At 34.9% G+C, this 17,168-nt stretch overlaps 1 protein-coding gene across 2 annotated transcripts in view; it reads left to right on the plus strand.

Annotated features, from left to right (window-relative positions):
- The window catches only part of SLC5A12 (solute carrier family 5 member 12), a gene marked incomplete at both ends in the record, with an annotated part of 48,702 nt that overhangs the window by 28,670 nt on the left and 2,864 nt on the right, over positions 1 to 17,168 (plus strand). Inside the window, 5 exons of one of the 2 annotated variants that reach the window (XM_080931543.1) lie at positions 1,520 to 1,632; positions 7,614 to 7,681; positions 10,710 to 10,796; positions 13,426 to 13,592; positions 14,269 to 14,372. In XM_080931543.1, coding sequence (XP_080787669.1) covers positions 1,520 to 1,632; positions 7,614 to 7,681; positions 10,710 to 10,796; positions 13,426 to 13,592; positions 14,269 to 14,372 — 539 coding nt within the window. Of the gene's footprint in view, positions 1 to 1,519; positions 1,633 to 7,613; positions 7,682 to 10,709; positions 10,797 to 13,311; positions 13,593 to 14,268; positions 14,373 to 17,168 lie in introns of both variants that reach the window. The other variant, XM_080931542.1, reaches the window with a different exon arrangement.

Raw genomic sequence — 17,168 nt, forward strand, 5'->3', positions numbered from 1 at the left:
ATATATTTCAAATACTTTATAAAGTCTACATGCTTATTTCTCTCATTTTATAGTCTTCCTTTGGTCTATGGCTGTAATGTTCTCATTGCTTTTAATGACTATAACATACAATGTTGTATGTATAAGAAGTTGGTTGTTAGTTTTCCTTTACACAGTTTTCTGAACATTGCAGTTTTTTTTTAGTCTCAATTATTTCTACTTGACATTATGGGATATTTTTCCTCAAATTATTAAAGCCACAAATATTTTTTAAGTTTTCTTCTTTTCTATGAATAATATTCTTTTCTCTCCTTATATAACTATGTTTTGTGAACAAGGACAGATAATTGAAGTTGAAATCATTGTTTTATTATATTCTTTAGAAGAAACCATTTTTAAATCTTTTTTGGATAGTTTATGTATTTACATGTCAAATGTTACCCCCTTTCCTGGTTCCCCTGGTTCCCATTCTTGGGTGATAATTTTTTACTGTTTAAATTTTATTTATTGAATGAATATATTCTTGTTCTCGGCAAGGAATTTAAATAAACTTCCATGGTATTTTGCAAAGAAAACACCAACTCTCTGATGCTTTGGCACAACTATCACACTCAATTCTGTGATGTCAGAGAGAGAGAGAGAGAGAGAGAGAGAGAGAGAGAGAGAGAGAGAGAGAAAGAGAGAGACAGAGAGACACAGAGAGAGACAGAGACAGAGAGAGACAGGAGAGCTCAGCAAGGCTGTTAGCTGTTTGTGTTTCTTCTCAAACTCTCTCTTTTTCTTCTTTACTAATTATATTCCAGACTCTGGAAGCTTCAAGTTGTAGAAGACAACAGTCACCTTTGTACTTCTATATGTATGCACATGGTTTCTTCTTAATTCCCCAAGGCCTTTCACCTGCTTTTTATGAATATTTCCTCTGCTTGTCTTTGCTGTCATTTTTAAGGGGACATCTTCCATCGGAGTCATATCACTTTATTACTATCCTTAATTATTATTTTATAACTGTGATAGATTGTAAAATTGATTGTTGTATTTCAAGATAGGCTACAAGGGCTATGACTTCTAACACTTATGTATGAATTAGTAGATATATAGATAGGCATATTGTTGATTAATGGCAAAGTACACTTATTTGGGGGTTTGGAAAGTCACTTCCTTCTTCCAAGTGAGTCTGAAGTGACACTCCCTTCCATATAAAAATACACATACACACAAATTGCACAAATTGACATATATTTGAAAAATTCCTCCATTATTTCTTGTTATTTGTTACCATATATTCAAGAGAAATTAATGGAAGTTATAAAATAAAAACTTAGCTTCTTTCAGAGAATATGCAGATGAGTAATGGTTTGAAGGTTAAGTGAAGAGATTATGTAGTTCACTCAGTTCTAGAATGTGGACATATACAGATATCTATATTTTTCAGAATTATGTTGTCATGCCTCTTCTGGATGATAACCTTGTCATAAGATACATCCATGTTAGTTCAGACCATCTTGTTGTATGTTTTTGTGTTTTGTTTTTCTTTTTGTAGCACAGTGGCTGCCAGCATCAATGCATTAGCAACAGTGACCTTTGAGGATTTTGTCAAGAGCTGTTTTCCACATCTCTCCGACACGCTGAGTACCTGGATCAGTAAAGGCTTATGTAGGTATAGCTGGGGGAAATTGTACTCCATATTATGAAAGTTAGATGAAATGAATATTAGACACTTCCATGTGCAATCAGGATGCATGAGTAGGCATAAATACCCATGGAGACACATGTGTATAGATTTTCAAGTTTCAAAAGTTCTTACCAAAAGGGTACCAGGAAGAAATACCTATCTAGTTCACCTTGCTCTGGTCCTACTTTTCAGGTATCTCATAGTCTAATTTTCTTTTACATCAGTGTCTTTTGATAATCATTAATTAATCTTACCAGACATTTTACATGAGGAGATGCTCTGTTCCAGACGCTCTGGAAGCTTCAGGCTATAGAAGGCAATCCTTTGCACATCAGGATGTATGCTCATGCTTTCTTCTTCATTCATCAAGTGCTTTCACCTGCCCCTTCTGAATTTTTCCCTGATGTATTAATGGTCACTTGAAGAAGGACATCTTCTGTCAGAGTCAGGGTACTTTATAACTGTCCTTCATTATAATTTTATAACTGTAATAAATTGTAAAATTGATTGTTGCATTCCAAGATAGGCTACAAGAACTATAAGGTTCAACATTGTAGTATGAATAAGCAGATATACAGATGGATAAATTGTTGTCAGAAGATGACTAGCCACTTCATCTAATAATTATTTATCAAAACCAAACATCACTTATTGTTGTTACAGAGAATGAGTTTTCCTTGCATAAGGAAAAGTTACATATTATCTCCTCAGCTAGAGATATGGGCTTTGTTTTTCTTCATTCACCTACTCTGGAATATTGATTGGCTGGATCTTAAGCATGTCTTGTGCAGTCAACTACAGGATGAGTTCATGGATGCAGAGTTGCTGTCATGTCCACTTGACAATGTTTGATCTAGTTCTCTTCAATCTCTGGTTTTATAATATTTCTGACACCCCCATGCAAATATTTCTTGAGGTTGGATGGACAAAGTGTAATTTCAATGATTGACAGTTGATGGTTGTTTGTTAAGAGAGACTAAATTTTCTTTAGAGGTGTTATTTCTCATAGGTTAATAATGAACCAATGAATGTCTCCACATATATGAGTATATTGGCAGAATGAATTGAACTTGGGAGATAACTAAAAAGTAATAAAGAGGACTGAAAGTTGGGAGAGAGATTTGGGGAAGAGACATGAATAATGGACGATAGTGGTGGTTTTATATAATTGAAACATCAGCATGAATAAAATTCTCATTGATTTTTTATTTATTTAAATTAATTGCATGTTATAATCACTGAAGCAGCTATCACATTGAACTATATTTTCACAAACACTGCTTTTTAACAATTTGGTTCTTATTTTTGATTATTATATGCATATGTGTATGTTTGAATATGGGTTGGTACACATAGTGTAGTGCCTATAGAGGTCAGAAGAAGGTTTCAGATCCCTTGGAACTGGAGTTGCAGGCAGTTGTGAGCTACCTCATTTGTGTTGAAAACAGCTCAAGTTATCTGCAAGAACACTGTGTGCTTTGAAACAATAAAATATGCATTTATTTCTTGATTCCCCCAAATTTGCTGCTTTTAAAATACAGATAAATTATGTACCATATATACCATAAAAATAATTTATAAAAATATTTTAGTTTGTAAGTAAAATTACACCTATATAATCTTGTTTCTGCTTTTTTGTAGCAATTTACATTGTGTATTTTCCTATGTATGCTTTGAAAATATAGAAGTTTAAGGATTATCGAATACTTTATTAAATAGGTTACTTATTTCATCTATATTCTTGTTACTTTTTAGTATACAGTCATTGTACATGGTGACGGGCTTCTTAAAGTCATTTTCTTTCAAGTATCATATATTTTGAACACATTCTCTACTCATAGCCTCTCATTTCTCAAGTTCAACTCACTTTTCTGCAAAGAATAAAAATTTCATTCTTTATAACCCATGGAAGTTCAAGGATCCTCTGTGTGCCTTGATTGTTGAGCTGGGGAGACTGCAAGTTAAGTTTGCAAGCATGGAACGCCGCCGGCCCTGAATCTTTCAGACATTTGCAGTTTTACAACTTAAAGCCTTTGGTGGATGGATCCTTGCCCTCAGGGTAAACCCTAGGTTTCTCTTCAATTACAACTACTTTCTCTGCAGTACTTTACCTACATCTTTAAGTTGCCTCCTTCAAATCTTTATTCCTTCCTCCATATAATTCAGTTTTTCCTGTCTTTTTTCTTTTTATTGATACCATAGATGATATGATTTTTCACAATATTTTCTCCTATTGAAGTACTTACCAGGCTTGACCCTGCTCAGCTGCAAAGATCAGATTAGATTTTAAACTCAGGGTAGTATGGCCACAAACCACATAGCAATTCTTCAAGCTGTTTGATATCAATGTAAGATGCCTATATTTTTGGTTTTTTTAAAAAAATAGTTGTTGTATAGAGTTAATACACAGCCATTTACCCAACTCTTGTCTACTCAGAAAGTTTAAATTGGATTTTACAACAGTGTGGTTATGGCGGTATGTAAAGGTTCTGTTATCCATTTCTTTATTCTCATTTTAGCTGTTTGGTTCCCTCTTTTCCTTTTCTATGTTTTTTGTTATACTTTCTCTCTGCACTCCTGATATATACATTTCTCTCAATATTACTTTGAATTAGCATTGAATAAAAATCCCATCAGAATACTTGTTTTCACTTTTGACTTATATTTTATTCCTTATATTTTATTATAAAAGTAATGTGGCAACATATCAATACCCTCATATAAATATACAATTCCCCATGAATTTTTTTTTCTAAACTTTGTCACATAGCCATCTAGCTCTTTGTTAACCCATTAATCCACCATATTGGTTAGTTACTTAAAAGTAAACAGCAAACACTATTTCATTTTCCATATTTATTTTAGCTTGCATATTGTTAACTAGAATTTAATATCTGTTTCAAGGCTGTTAATATAGGAAATGCCTATATTGTAATGGCAAACTTTTAAGTGTGTACTTTTGAATTTTGACAAATCCATTGTCCTAGCTATGGTAACTATTGCTATGATGAAACATCATGGCCAAAAGCAAATTGGGAAAGAAGTAACTTGTTTGGTTTGCATTTCTATATAAATGTTCATCACAGAAAGAAGAGGAATTAAAGAAGGCAGGAAACTAGAGGAAGGGGCTGATGAAGAGCAATGGACTTTGCTTACTGGCTTGCCCCAGTGTTTTATTCTGTCTGCTTTCTTATTCAAACCAGTACCACCTGACCAGGAATGGCCATACCCACAGTAGTCAGTCCCCTTCCACACCACATCAATTGATAATTAAGAAAATGCCCTACAAATTGCTTATAACCCAATCATTTGAAGGCATTTTCTCAATTTAGGATCATACTTCTCTCGTGACTCTCACTCTGGTCAAGTTGATACAACACTAGCCAGCACATTAATCTACCTATAAAACCCCATTACTTACTGAGATATATTGTCATGGCCAATATCTTATAATGCTTCCCCATGACTTTTCTTATTATCTACTCTGAGCTTCCTCTATAGGAAAGCAACAGCCAGATTTTGTTTATGCACTATAGATTTTTACCTTTCTTGAAATATAAATAGAACTCTATAATGACCAGGATTTTGTAAGGTGTGTGTGGGAGTGTTTGTGTGATATATGGTAAGGTGAAGGTAAGAACACAAAACAAAGGATTTGAGGTATTAACTATGATTTGTGGATGGCCCTGGGATGGTTCAGTTGAAATAATTAGGAATAATATCATACAATTCTTTTAAAAACTCATCTTTCCCCCAGTGTAGGGGAATGCTAGGGTAGTAAAGTGGGAGTGGGTGGGTGGGAGTGGGAGTATCCTCATAGAGCTAGGGGGAGGGAGAGAGGAGGAAACATGAAAAGGAGATAACATTTGAAATGTAAATACACAAAATATCCAGTAAACACACACACACACACACACACACACACACACACACACACACAAAACCTCTTTGTTCTTCAGTAGATATGCTGTCAACTTTCAAGGTTTCACATCCACTTGAGATGCTTAGCTTTTGCATTTAAATTAATTTTCATAAAAATGTATTGGTGTTGGATCCTCATGTTGGTTTTATAGCTGAATCTGTTGGCTTTGATTTATAGTCACATTTCTTTGCTTAAATGATCCTATGTAATCTCTGTTATAAATTGAGATTGCCAGTTTTTAAGTGACATTTTTCTGATTATTTGAAAATACTTATGGAAATATTTATCACTAATTAACTAATTAATTAATCTTTGTGGTCTCATTTATGCATAAGTGATAGACTGATATATTTTTTCTTTTATTTATGTTTGCACGAGGTTAGATAGAAACAATCATATATTTGTCCAATGGTGTCTGCAGATCTTTTCCACTACATTAATTAGAGATACCAGAGGATGTAATGGTCAGTGTGGCCAAGGCTATCTATCTCCACCTCCTGGCAGATATTTATGGAAAAGTATGACTAAGGAAGAAGTTATTTCTGCAACTGTACTGCCTCATCATTGGAGTTGATGTAGACTTTGTAGGACAAAATCTACAAGCATCATTCTTGTGAAAGTATTTTGAATATATTTTTGGATATCTTTAGTGTAGTGCGTTCTCAGAATGTGAACCTTTTGGACAAAGAATAGATTTGACTTTATTACCCTGGTGTAAGTCATTAGGACTCAACCTTTAAGGAGGATATAATAAGATTGAATCAATAGTCACATTAGGAGCCTGGATTGGATCTTTAGGTGTTTCAGTTTCATGTCCTTTTCTTGGATAAGCTAGTGTAACAAATACAATTTAGAAGATAAAGGCTTTATTTTAGCTTACAGGTTACTGTCCATCATACAGTCCACATGAAAAGCAAAGGTGATAGAAACTTAAAACAATTAGTTAACCCTACCACTAAGAGCAGAGAGAATGAGTGCATGTTTGCTGTGTTGAACTTGCTTTCCCTATTTTATATAGTTCAGTATTCCCTATGCAGAGAATAGCAACTCTCACAGCATGTGTGTGTGTGTGTGTGTGTGTGTGTGTGTGTGTATGTGTGTGTGTTGGGGGGGACGGGTTTCCACTTCAAAGTAATCAAGATAATCCCCAACAGATATACACATGGACCAATATGATGTAGACAATCCCTCAGTGAGACTCTATTCCCAAGTAATTCTAGACTTTTACAAGTTGACTATTAAAACTTAGTAATCACATTGACTAAGATTGATACTGCCACTGTATCTGTTACTCTCTCTAATTCTACTTTTTCCTTTTATTTCATTGATGAGTTATTATGGGAATATGCTTTTAGAATGTTTATAAGATAAAAATGTGTAAAAATAATAATATCTAAAGGGACAAAATAATCTTTAAAAAATCACTAGACAATACAATGACTTCAATGTCAAGTTTCTCTGACATCAGAGGAAAGTGGTGCTTGAGGCTCCCTTTGCTAATGTGTAAACACATCTATATGTTGATATATGAGCAAATAAATCATTAATTGTAACAATTTTATAGCATTAGTAAGGGCCATAAAGACGTTATGGAAAAAACATCAAAGGGAAAAAGCAAGAAAAGCTTTCAGGTGTTGGAGCCTGAGTGGTAGTATGTATTAATGCTGATTAAGCACATTAAAGATGAAAATCTGTCCATATTTTAAAGGGTCCAATAGCTTCTTCGTTAGCTTATTGCTGGGGAGTGGCTGTGCTGGCAGTAGTGACCAAAAAATTAGCTTGGATTTGCTTAGACACCTTCCACATTCATGCTGTTTCATATAACAGATTTCTGGAATGACAGAAAGAAATTATTAGATCCTGGAATCAAGTTCATGTTCCCCGAGGAATGGTTACAAATGTTCTGAGTAGAGGCTGTGCTGGCTGTGTGCAGAAAGTTTTCTTTCTATACTTCTTCAGTAGGACTTGAGCTGGACACAGGGTTAGGTGCTCAGGGTTGACCTTAAGGAAATATATCATTGCATGTTTTCCTTCTTGCAGGTCTCCTCTTTGGTATTATATGTACCTCCATGGCTGTGGTTGCATCCTTCATGGGGAGTGTTGTACAGGTAATAAAAGAGGGAGAAGACATTTGGTCTTACAGCAGAATTCCCCCTTACCCTTTCTCATGCCATGCCTATTACTCTAAGGCCCAACATTAATATTTATCGACATCAGATCCAATGGGACATACATGAAAATTTCAACCAAAATTATTTTCAGAAGGTGAACATGGTAACAGTATGACTTGTAATAGGTTTATTTTCTCAGTTCATAGAACACCTGTCCTCACATGCCTTCCAGAGTCTTATGGTTCTTTGTTTTCTCATTTTCATTGTGATCAGTAGTTTAAAAAAATAATTTGCTGAAACTATGAGGTTTTTTAAAAAAAGTTTCTTGAGAGATTTTTCCATTTTTAGTTATTTTGTAATTATGGTGTGGCAGGTTCCTGAGGAGGCAAGACACCCGAAGTGACTAATGGAAAAAAATTGGTATCTATAGTAAGTCAGTTAAGACAGCTGGATTCATCCTTCTGTCCTTGTTTAGCTAAGCATTCTGGCCAAACTGATTTGATTGGTTCAACTCTGTGCCACACAGCTTACACAGCATGGATGATGGCAGGCTATTAATGGAAACCTATATTTTATCTTTCTGGTGAGATGATTGCCTCTACAGCGATCCAATCGTTTCTCTTGCCACATCTGAGTAAATAAAGACAATTGTTACTATTTTTTACTCTACCTCTTCACTGTATGAATATAGTAAATCAATATGCAGATTCTGATTCTCAGATTGAAACCAACAGGAACTCAAATCCCACATATTTGAATGATTTTACTGAGTCTACTTTTTAAAAAACCACCCCTATACTTATATCATGAATTTGTGGTTGATGCTGGTGGCCATAATTTTCAGTGCCATAGAAGCTAAATTACTCCTTTTAATTAATGTTTTTGTTTGGTGTTTCATTTAAGTTTGGTATTCAAGTCCTGTGTTATTGTTTTAGTGTAGGAATACAAAATGGGTCATGAGAAGATTCAGTATGTGAAATGTTCCAAGGGAGACAATTGCCACAGTCAGGTTTCATGGGCAACATGCCACACATATGATATTCCTTTTGTACATGTGATGAAACATATATTAGAATTCTGAAGACCGTGAGAATCCAATGGCTAGAAAAGCTGTTTAACTAGAAATAGTGTGCTGGAAGATGTGGGATAGGATCTGTAGAGAGCAGGAAGGCTTTTTCCATAATGAGGGCCTCAGAGAGCTTTTCAGGAGACACCTCCGATTTGTACCTCTTTGCTCTTTATACTGGCTGGTTTTGTGTCAACTTGACACAAGCTGGAATTACCACAGAAAAGGAGCCTCAGTAGAGAAAATGCCTTCATGAGATCCAGTTGTAAGGCATTTTCTCAACTAGTGATCAAGGAGGGAGGGCCCAGCCCATTGTGGGTGATATCATCCATGGGCTGGTAGACCTGAGTTCTATAAGAAAGCAAGCTGAGCAAGCCAGGGGAAGCAAGCCAGCAAATAACATCCCTCACTGGCCTTTGCATCAGCTCCTGCTTTCTGACCTGCTTGTGTTCCAGTCCTGACTTTGGTGATGAACAGCGATATGAAAGTGTAAACTGAATAAAGCCTTTTCTCCCAGCTTGTTTCTTGGTCATGATGTTTGTGCAGGAATAGAAACCCTGACTAAGAAACTCTTCTAGTGTTTAATCTTCTGCCCATTTCTTATGTTCCATGTTCTGATATTTACTATTGTCAGATCTGAATTGTCAAAAATAACTCCTTTTGTTATGTCACTGTCCTATGTGGGTATGAAGATTGAATAAGTCATTGTCTAGAGAATATGGGTAGATTTTGACTCAGTGTCACTTAACAAATGGTATTACATGACGAACATACCATAAGATCTTGGGAGCATTCAGCAGCTTAGATCCTGATTTAAATCTCTATGGTGCTTGTACAGCTATAGAAAGTGCTGCAACAAAAGCAGTCTTATATGTGTTGTGTGTGCATGTATCTGTGTACATGCTCATTACCACAATTCAGTGAATTTGTATTTTCCAGTTGTTGTAAGGTCTCAGAGACTCCTCATGCTGAAAGCACACTTTCTCAATCTTGCCAAATTACTGTTTTTTCTTATGTTACACATGCCTTTACATGGACATAATTATATAGATTCCAGAAAACCCATTTTCACTTCTGTTTATACTATAGGTATTCCATAAATCCTAAGGTCATTTATTTGGTTCAGTCATTTGAAGGATAAAAGATATAAAAATGCTTTACTCAAAATTTCTTAATATCCAATAAAATGTTAAGAGAACATCCACACATATACAGAAAGATTAAAAGAAGGAATTGTAGTGTGTCTGATGGCTTCCTCATAGTGCTCTAATGACATTCTCTAGGAAGTGAAGTGGAATAGATGGGATGGTAGTGCTTGGACTCCAGGCAATTATTTTCTAAGTGACAAAAATTTTAAACCAATTTAAAACAACTGACCAGCCATGTAGGATAGGAAACATAAGTTATATATCATTGATATAGTAAATTACTTAATAAACAAATAAAATATTTTCTATGGTGCTGGGAATTAGAATCAAGGCCTTCTAAATTCTAAGCAAGTGAAATAAAGAAAGAAAAATGTCTATTTTCTTTAACAAGATAATGTAGCTTCAGCAATTTCAAATTAATCACATTGCTGTACACTAAACACATACATATATACATTGATGTGCATAACCATATGTACAGCTGTTTGCATATGTGTTTGTAATGGTGTGTAAACAGATGCATATATATTTTTATATGCATACACACACTATCAAACAGAGAACATATATATATATATATATATATATGTATATATATATATATATGTATATATATATATATATATATATATATATATATATATATATATATATATATATATAACTACATTGACAATGAACTTAGAGCTGATTTAAAAATCTCATATTATTAATGAATGTAGCTCAAGTTTACCCAAGGTTCAAGAAAGGGATGCTGATGTGAGGGGAGGCTACAAATTGTCAGGTTGATCTGGTCTGCTTTGTCCTACAGGCTGCCCTCAGCATCCATGGCATGTGTGGGGGACCAATGCTAGGTTTATTCACATTGGGACTTGTGTTTCCTTTTGTAAACTGGAAGGTAAGGATTCAATACTTTTCTCTTCATAAGCCCAGTTTTATTAGGTTGATTTCGTTTTCTATCTCCCCTTCCCTTAACTTGAGAAGGCTGTTTGTTTTTGCCAGAAAACAATCAACCTTACAAACAAACCCCATAAAATTTATGCCAACTGTATTTGTATTTTGCAAACATATACATATGCAGAGGTATAGAATTAAACAGGATGTGAGTCCTCCTATATCAGAGACCTGCTTAGAACAAAAGACAAATTAGGGAAGAGTTGGCCTTGAATGGTCATATGCAAATGAGCAAAAAGACAAGCCAGAGATATTCTTACATCTAGCTATTCTTTTGCATGTCTTTAAGTAAGTGTAAGTAGAGTGCTTTTCGTGTATAGGCCAGTTTTAAGAGAAGTAACATATTATCATTCAAAACCATTTTGAATATAATTTAATTTATATAATTAAACAGTCACATGTATTGTTTTCCTCTACACACTTACACACACAATTGTAGAGACTTCAGAAAGCCTGCTTGTATTTGTATATAAATTCTGAGTTTGATGATTCATCTAGTTATATTTATATAACTATCTGGTTTTTGTTGATTCTATTCTAGATAGTTTTGTAGAATTAGGTAGTAAACTTGAATATACAATAAACATTTGGGCATCTGTATAATTTATTGTAGTCTTATGAGGAGAACACTGTGGAAAATTGCTTCTGTGGTATTTGGGTTTATAAAAATGTTTATGTCATAGATTATAATTTATGGTAATACCTAGTTAGTAAACCCACACATTTAAAAGACATTCAGTAATGTACATTTTTGCTAGAATACCTATTATAAAAATAGCCATGATAATATAAACATAGGAAAGGAACAAGGCCTCAGCTCTTCATGAAGAAATATAAGTAACTAAGGAATATCGAGAGGGAGAGAAATAGTTTTCCCCAGGGGAGAGCACATAATTGGTTATCAAATATCAAATAGTCAACTGTGAAAACTTATTTATAAAGTATCCTTATAATACTTATCAAGTTATATTTAAAAATACACATACATGCACATACACACATATGCATATATATTATTAGTAATTAATAAAATAGGCCATCAATTTGAAAGAGATGAAGAAGACAAGGGAGGGTTCAGAAGAAAGTGAAAGGACAATGATATAATTATATTATAATCTCAAAAAAGTAGTGAAGTAGAGATCTTTGTTAGTATGCCTAGTGCTTCAGATTATGCATAAAAAGCACATTGTTCTATATAGAGGATAGTAAATTTTACGAAGTTGTGCCATCTCTTCTCTTGTTCACTGACCTTAAGTACTCTATCATTAATCTTCTTCTCAGTGAGTACAGGAACTTCAGTTTCTGCCTTGACATGGCTGTCTAGGTAGTTAACTACGTTGACTCACCAGCATTTTTTACTGTTAGGTTGAATTCAGGAAATATGATCTAGTACAAACATAGCTACAGAGCTGGCTTCCTATATGTGGGTATGACCTGCAATCTAAGAATGTCTAGACATTTAAAAGTAGATGGAACCTCAAAATGATTATATTTAACAACACATTAATATCAAATTTTAATGTCCATCAATAAAGTCTCATTGGATAACAACCAAAATTTTGTGTGTGGTATTGTCCATGATTCTTTTGGTACAAGGGCCAAGATGAATCACTGTAACATACTTCACAGATCACAATGCCTAAAGCACATGTTTGGCCATTTACAGAGGTTTGCAGAACTCTTGTCCAGGCCAAAGCACAAGTATTCAAAAATACATATTTATTTAATTTTACCAAATAATAATGGAGTAAGCATCTGAGCCCATACAAAGGACTCCTTTTGTGCACAAAAGAAACTGATTCAATCAGAACAAGCTGATTTCTTCCACAAAAGTCTCAGCCATATTATGGCAAATGGAAACATCTAAGGTGGCATTTCCAGCAATCCTAGGGTTTGTTCAATTTGTTTGGCTTCCTTACAGGATAAATTATCTGTCAATTTTTGGCTGTGTATTAAGAAACATAAACTTTAAATGTCAGAAATAATAAAAATATACTTACTTGAGTTTAGAATCAATTAATCAAACAAACCCCAAACGTGAGATAACAAAATACTCTTCTAAGTTGTGGAATGAAATCACAGCTAGACTTTTTGTGTAGTATCTTTCAATAAAAGTTGACTATGATGTCTCAAGTTTTTTTTATAGCTTCTAAACTTCTTCTATTGAACACCGAGTCTTCAAGTGCAACAGGAGGAAAAAACAAATAGCAGAAAAATTTCACTTAGAGAACAACTTATTCTTACTTAAAATAAGTTTAAGGAAGCTGGGTGTGGGGGGTTATGATTCAGTCCTAGAGAACTGGCCTCGTATGCATAGGGGCCTAGAATCCACACCCAGCACAGGAAATAAGTAAATTCATGAGTCAATAAATCTGCCTTCTGAGGTTTGAAATGAAGGCATCTTGACTATTTCCAGTGCATGTGACCAAGATTTAAGGTGGACAGCTACATCTCCACAGAACACAATTCCTTATACCAGTATTCATAAAAGAAAAATCATTTGCACCTTATATAAATGTTGCAAGAAACACCTTCATCTAATCTCTCATTATCTTGCATTTTTCTCCATCAAGGGTGCTCTAGGAGGTCTCCTTACTGGAATCACGTTGTCATTCTGGGTGGCCATTGGAGCTTTCATTTACCCTGCACCAGACTCTAAGGCATTACCTTTACCTCTTTCAACAAAGCATTGTGCTCAACTAAATATAACAACAACAGTAGCTCCAAAGCTTTCCAGCAGGTATGAATACTGAGTTTAAAAAATCGTATTAAGTCATTCTACTAGGTTGGAATCAGGAAATATTGACTTGTTAAAACATAGCAACATAGCTAGCTTCCGGTTTGGAGGTATGGCCTTCAATGTAAGAATATTAAATTGTATAACACTAACTATACTCTACAATCTAAGAATGCAATGTTAGATATATAACATCTGAATAATGGATGGGGGTAATGGTACTACTGCAAAGTATCTGAAGGCTGTGCTCTTTCATCCATTGCTCCTATTCAATGAAAGCTCTGACATGTTCCTTTGGAGACTTTCTGTTCATTCATATACATAGACGAATGTCTATCACAAGTTTTTTCAGTAAATCTGAGTTAATGAAAAATTGAAAGGGAAGTAACTGAAAAAGAAGGGAACACATGTAGCTCATTGCAAAATCTCTCTCCCCTCTCTCTTTATATATACATATGTATCTATATTTATAAATCAGGGATGATATGAATTGTATATAATGAAAAGTAGAAGTATTTCAAGATTTATTATTTTTTATTAAACAATTAAATAGCAAAATACAAAACTTTGGGACCTTCAGAGATGCTAGAATCTAAAGGGAACAGGGGGTACCCCAAGTGATGCGCCCTTAGTTCTGAACAGTGAACAGAGTTGGTAACATTGCTGCTTTTCTCAACAGACCTGTCCTAGCTGACACTTGGTACTCACTCTCCTACCTTTACTTCAGTGCTGTGGGATGCCTGGGATGTATAGCTGCTGGAATAATCATCAGCTTCCTGACAGGTAGGTTATCTGGATCCCCCTCTTTGAGACTTACTTCATGCCATTGTTAAACTCGCAGCCTCACAGATTTGTTTCTTAGGGCACCACAAAATGCAATCTTCCCGAAGTGCTTTGCTGTGACTAGGTCTCCCAGGGTGGAGTAGTACAAAACTGTAAGGGAATGGGGTAAGGGGTGGAGAACTTTGCAAAGGAGGAAAGGAGGGAGTGGAGCTGCCATTGGGATGTAATGTGAGTTTAAAAAGTAAATTATAAAAAAAATGATTTCCCAAAGAGACACACCTACTATTTGTAGGCTGATCTTCCTCCCACCTCTCTCTCTTCCTCTCCCCTTTCCCATTTTTCTTACTCACTCACTCTGTGTGTGTGTGTGTGTGTGTGTGTGTGCGCACATATATAAAAAATTAAGAAAATAAATAAGACTTTGAACAATCCTGTCATATTACCTTGGTAAAAAATATTCTTTAAAACAGCAAATGTGAAAGAAGACTAAGTGTTAAGTATGTTTTTCACCCGATTCCCAACATAATACTATCTTACGTTCAGGGTTTCATTGTAGGGGTTTGTGCACTGTGCCGGAAACCACAAAGAGGAGAAGAAGATTCTGGATTATAAGCCATAGCCATGTTTTATGCTGTTCTCACAGTCTGTGCCTTGGTACAATATTGCTTTTGTTTAGAGGAAGGAGAACCAAGGGTGCAATAAAAAGTAGTGACATTAAGAGCAGAGAGATACATCAGTGGTTAAAATCACTCGCTGCTCTTCCAGAGGGTCAGGTGCAATTTCCAGCACACACATTGAGACTCACAGTTGTCTATAACTTTAATTCCAGTGAATCTGGGATCCTTTTCTGGCCTCTGAGGGCAATGCAGGCTCACAATCCAGAGACAGTAATGTAGATAAAATACTCATGTACATGCATAAAAGTAAGTAAATAAATAAAAGGCATAGTGACATTTTCTCTTCCAGTCTTACTCTATTACTTTATAAAACTCAGTTATTTGAAAATTTCCCTACATATCATAGTCATAGACTGAAGTAGTCTACCCTCATTAATGCTTGATCTTCAAGGTCTTACTTGTGAAAGATGTTACAAACCCATGAATAATGAAAACTACAGAGATCCAAAGTTGAGTTATCTTTTCACTTTTAATCTTCCTGCTCTTGAAATTGAACTGCTGTCCTCACTTCATGATATACTACATGTTTCCCTAAATCATATTTTTGATTTTAGGAAAACAAGTAAACAAAACAAAATAAGACAAAACAAAACACCAAGAATCTAATGAATATGAAACAAAGAACTCTTTTGAAGGGCTCTAGCCTACCCTAGCATGGGAAACATGGCTCCGGAAGGTTTGGGCCTTTTCCCTTTCTTCTTCTCTTTTGCTAAATATAAATAGATTATATTTCTAAAGCTAAACCTCAGGTTCCATTCTCTTATTTGGACACTGACTCATTCCTGAGTCAAAACACCAAGTTCCAGCAATCAAAATTTATTATCTGGCTAACATATCCAATCAGAACTTACCCACTCATCCTATCACAGACTCCCTGTTTTTTTCTTAAAGTCACACTTCTGCAAACCGACCAACCAACCAACAACAACAACAACAAAAAAAAAAGCCAAAACAACAACAAAAAATGTTTGCTTTTGCTTTTGTCTGATTCAGAAGCAGTCTCTGACCCCTCGCTTGCCCCTCTGGCATAACAAATCTCCTTTCTGCTGGAAATTTTGTTAAATTTTAGGCCTTGGTCTGTAATATGTATATTATTTTTTACAGTGTTTCATATTTAGTTGTCTATTTAAAGATACCACTTCCCTGACTTGATCCAGAACCACATGGATGGTCTTCATTACAAAAGTCAGCTTTTGCACACCATCCTCTACCTTTCCCTCCTCTCTATCTCTGTCTCTGTCTCTCTTTTTCCCCCTCTCTCTCTCATTTTTTGTTCTCTCACTCACTCATACATTAAGAAAAATTATACTGCCATCATTAAGATTATATATGGTAACTTATTTACCAATCAATATAAAGCTCCATACTAACAATTTATGCATGAAGTCTGCCTCATCTGTAGAAAGCCCTGACTGACAAATAATTTAATTAGAAGTCTATTACATAAAACACCTTTTTAACAGACTGATGTAATACTGTCACACATGTTATTTGAACCTGAAAATATTGGACAGGAACAACATACTACTTAGACATGACAATAGACCACAGAAGGAATCTACCAATGTGTTTAACTCTTGCTACACTGCTTCCTTCAGGACCCTCTAGATTGATTGGGTCTGGTACTCCCCAGAAAGTTGTAGTATGTGGTATTTACATTGGTCTTCATGGCCATCAAATTTGCAAAGATTCTGGGAGAATGATCTCATCAACCTTTACATCTTAGTGTAAATATCATTCTGACTTGGTCCTCAGTAGGACTTAAAGGGGCAGAGCACTAACCAAGTCTGCTTTGGGGTTCAGAAATAAAGTGTGAAGGGAGTCGAGATTGGCTGGTAGGATCCTGGAGCTAAGATGATGATGTTATAATGGAAGGAAAAGAAATAGTAAGAATGATCCTGATTTTACAAATACTGACCTTGATGATTCTGGAAATATATGATTTAGATAAAAGTTAAGAAAGAAATGTACTTGCTGTTATTTCTTCAGTTGGCCTGCAAAATACACTAGTAGAGGAAAAGTTTTCAATATGTTGCCACAATTTTAATTTATATCTCTGAACTTTCTTTTTTAATTTTTTTTTCAACTTGGACATTTTATTTATTTACATTTTATGTGT

The sequence above is a fragment of the Micromys minutus genome (assembly GCF_963924665.1).
Source record: "Micromys minutus genome assembly, chromosome: 17".
Taxonomy (NCBI): domain Eukaryota; kingdom Metazoa; phylum Chordata; class Mammalia; order Rodentia; family Muridae; genus Micromys; species Micromys minutus.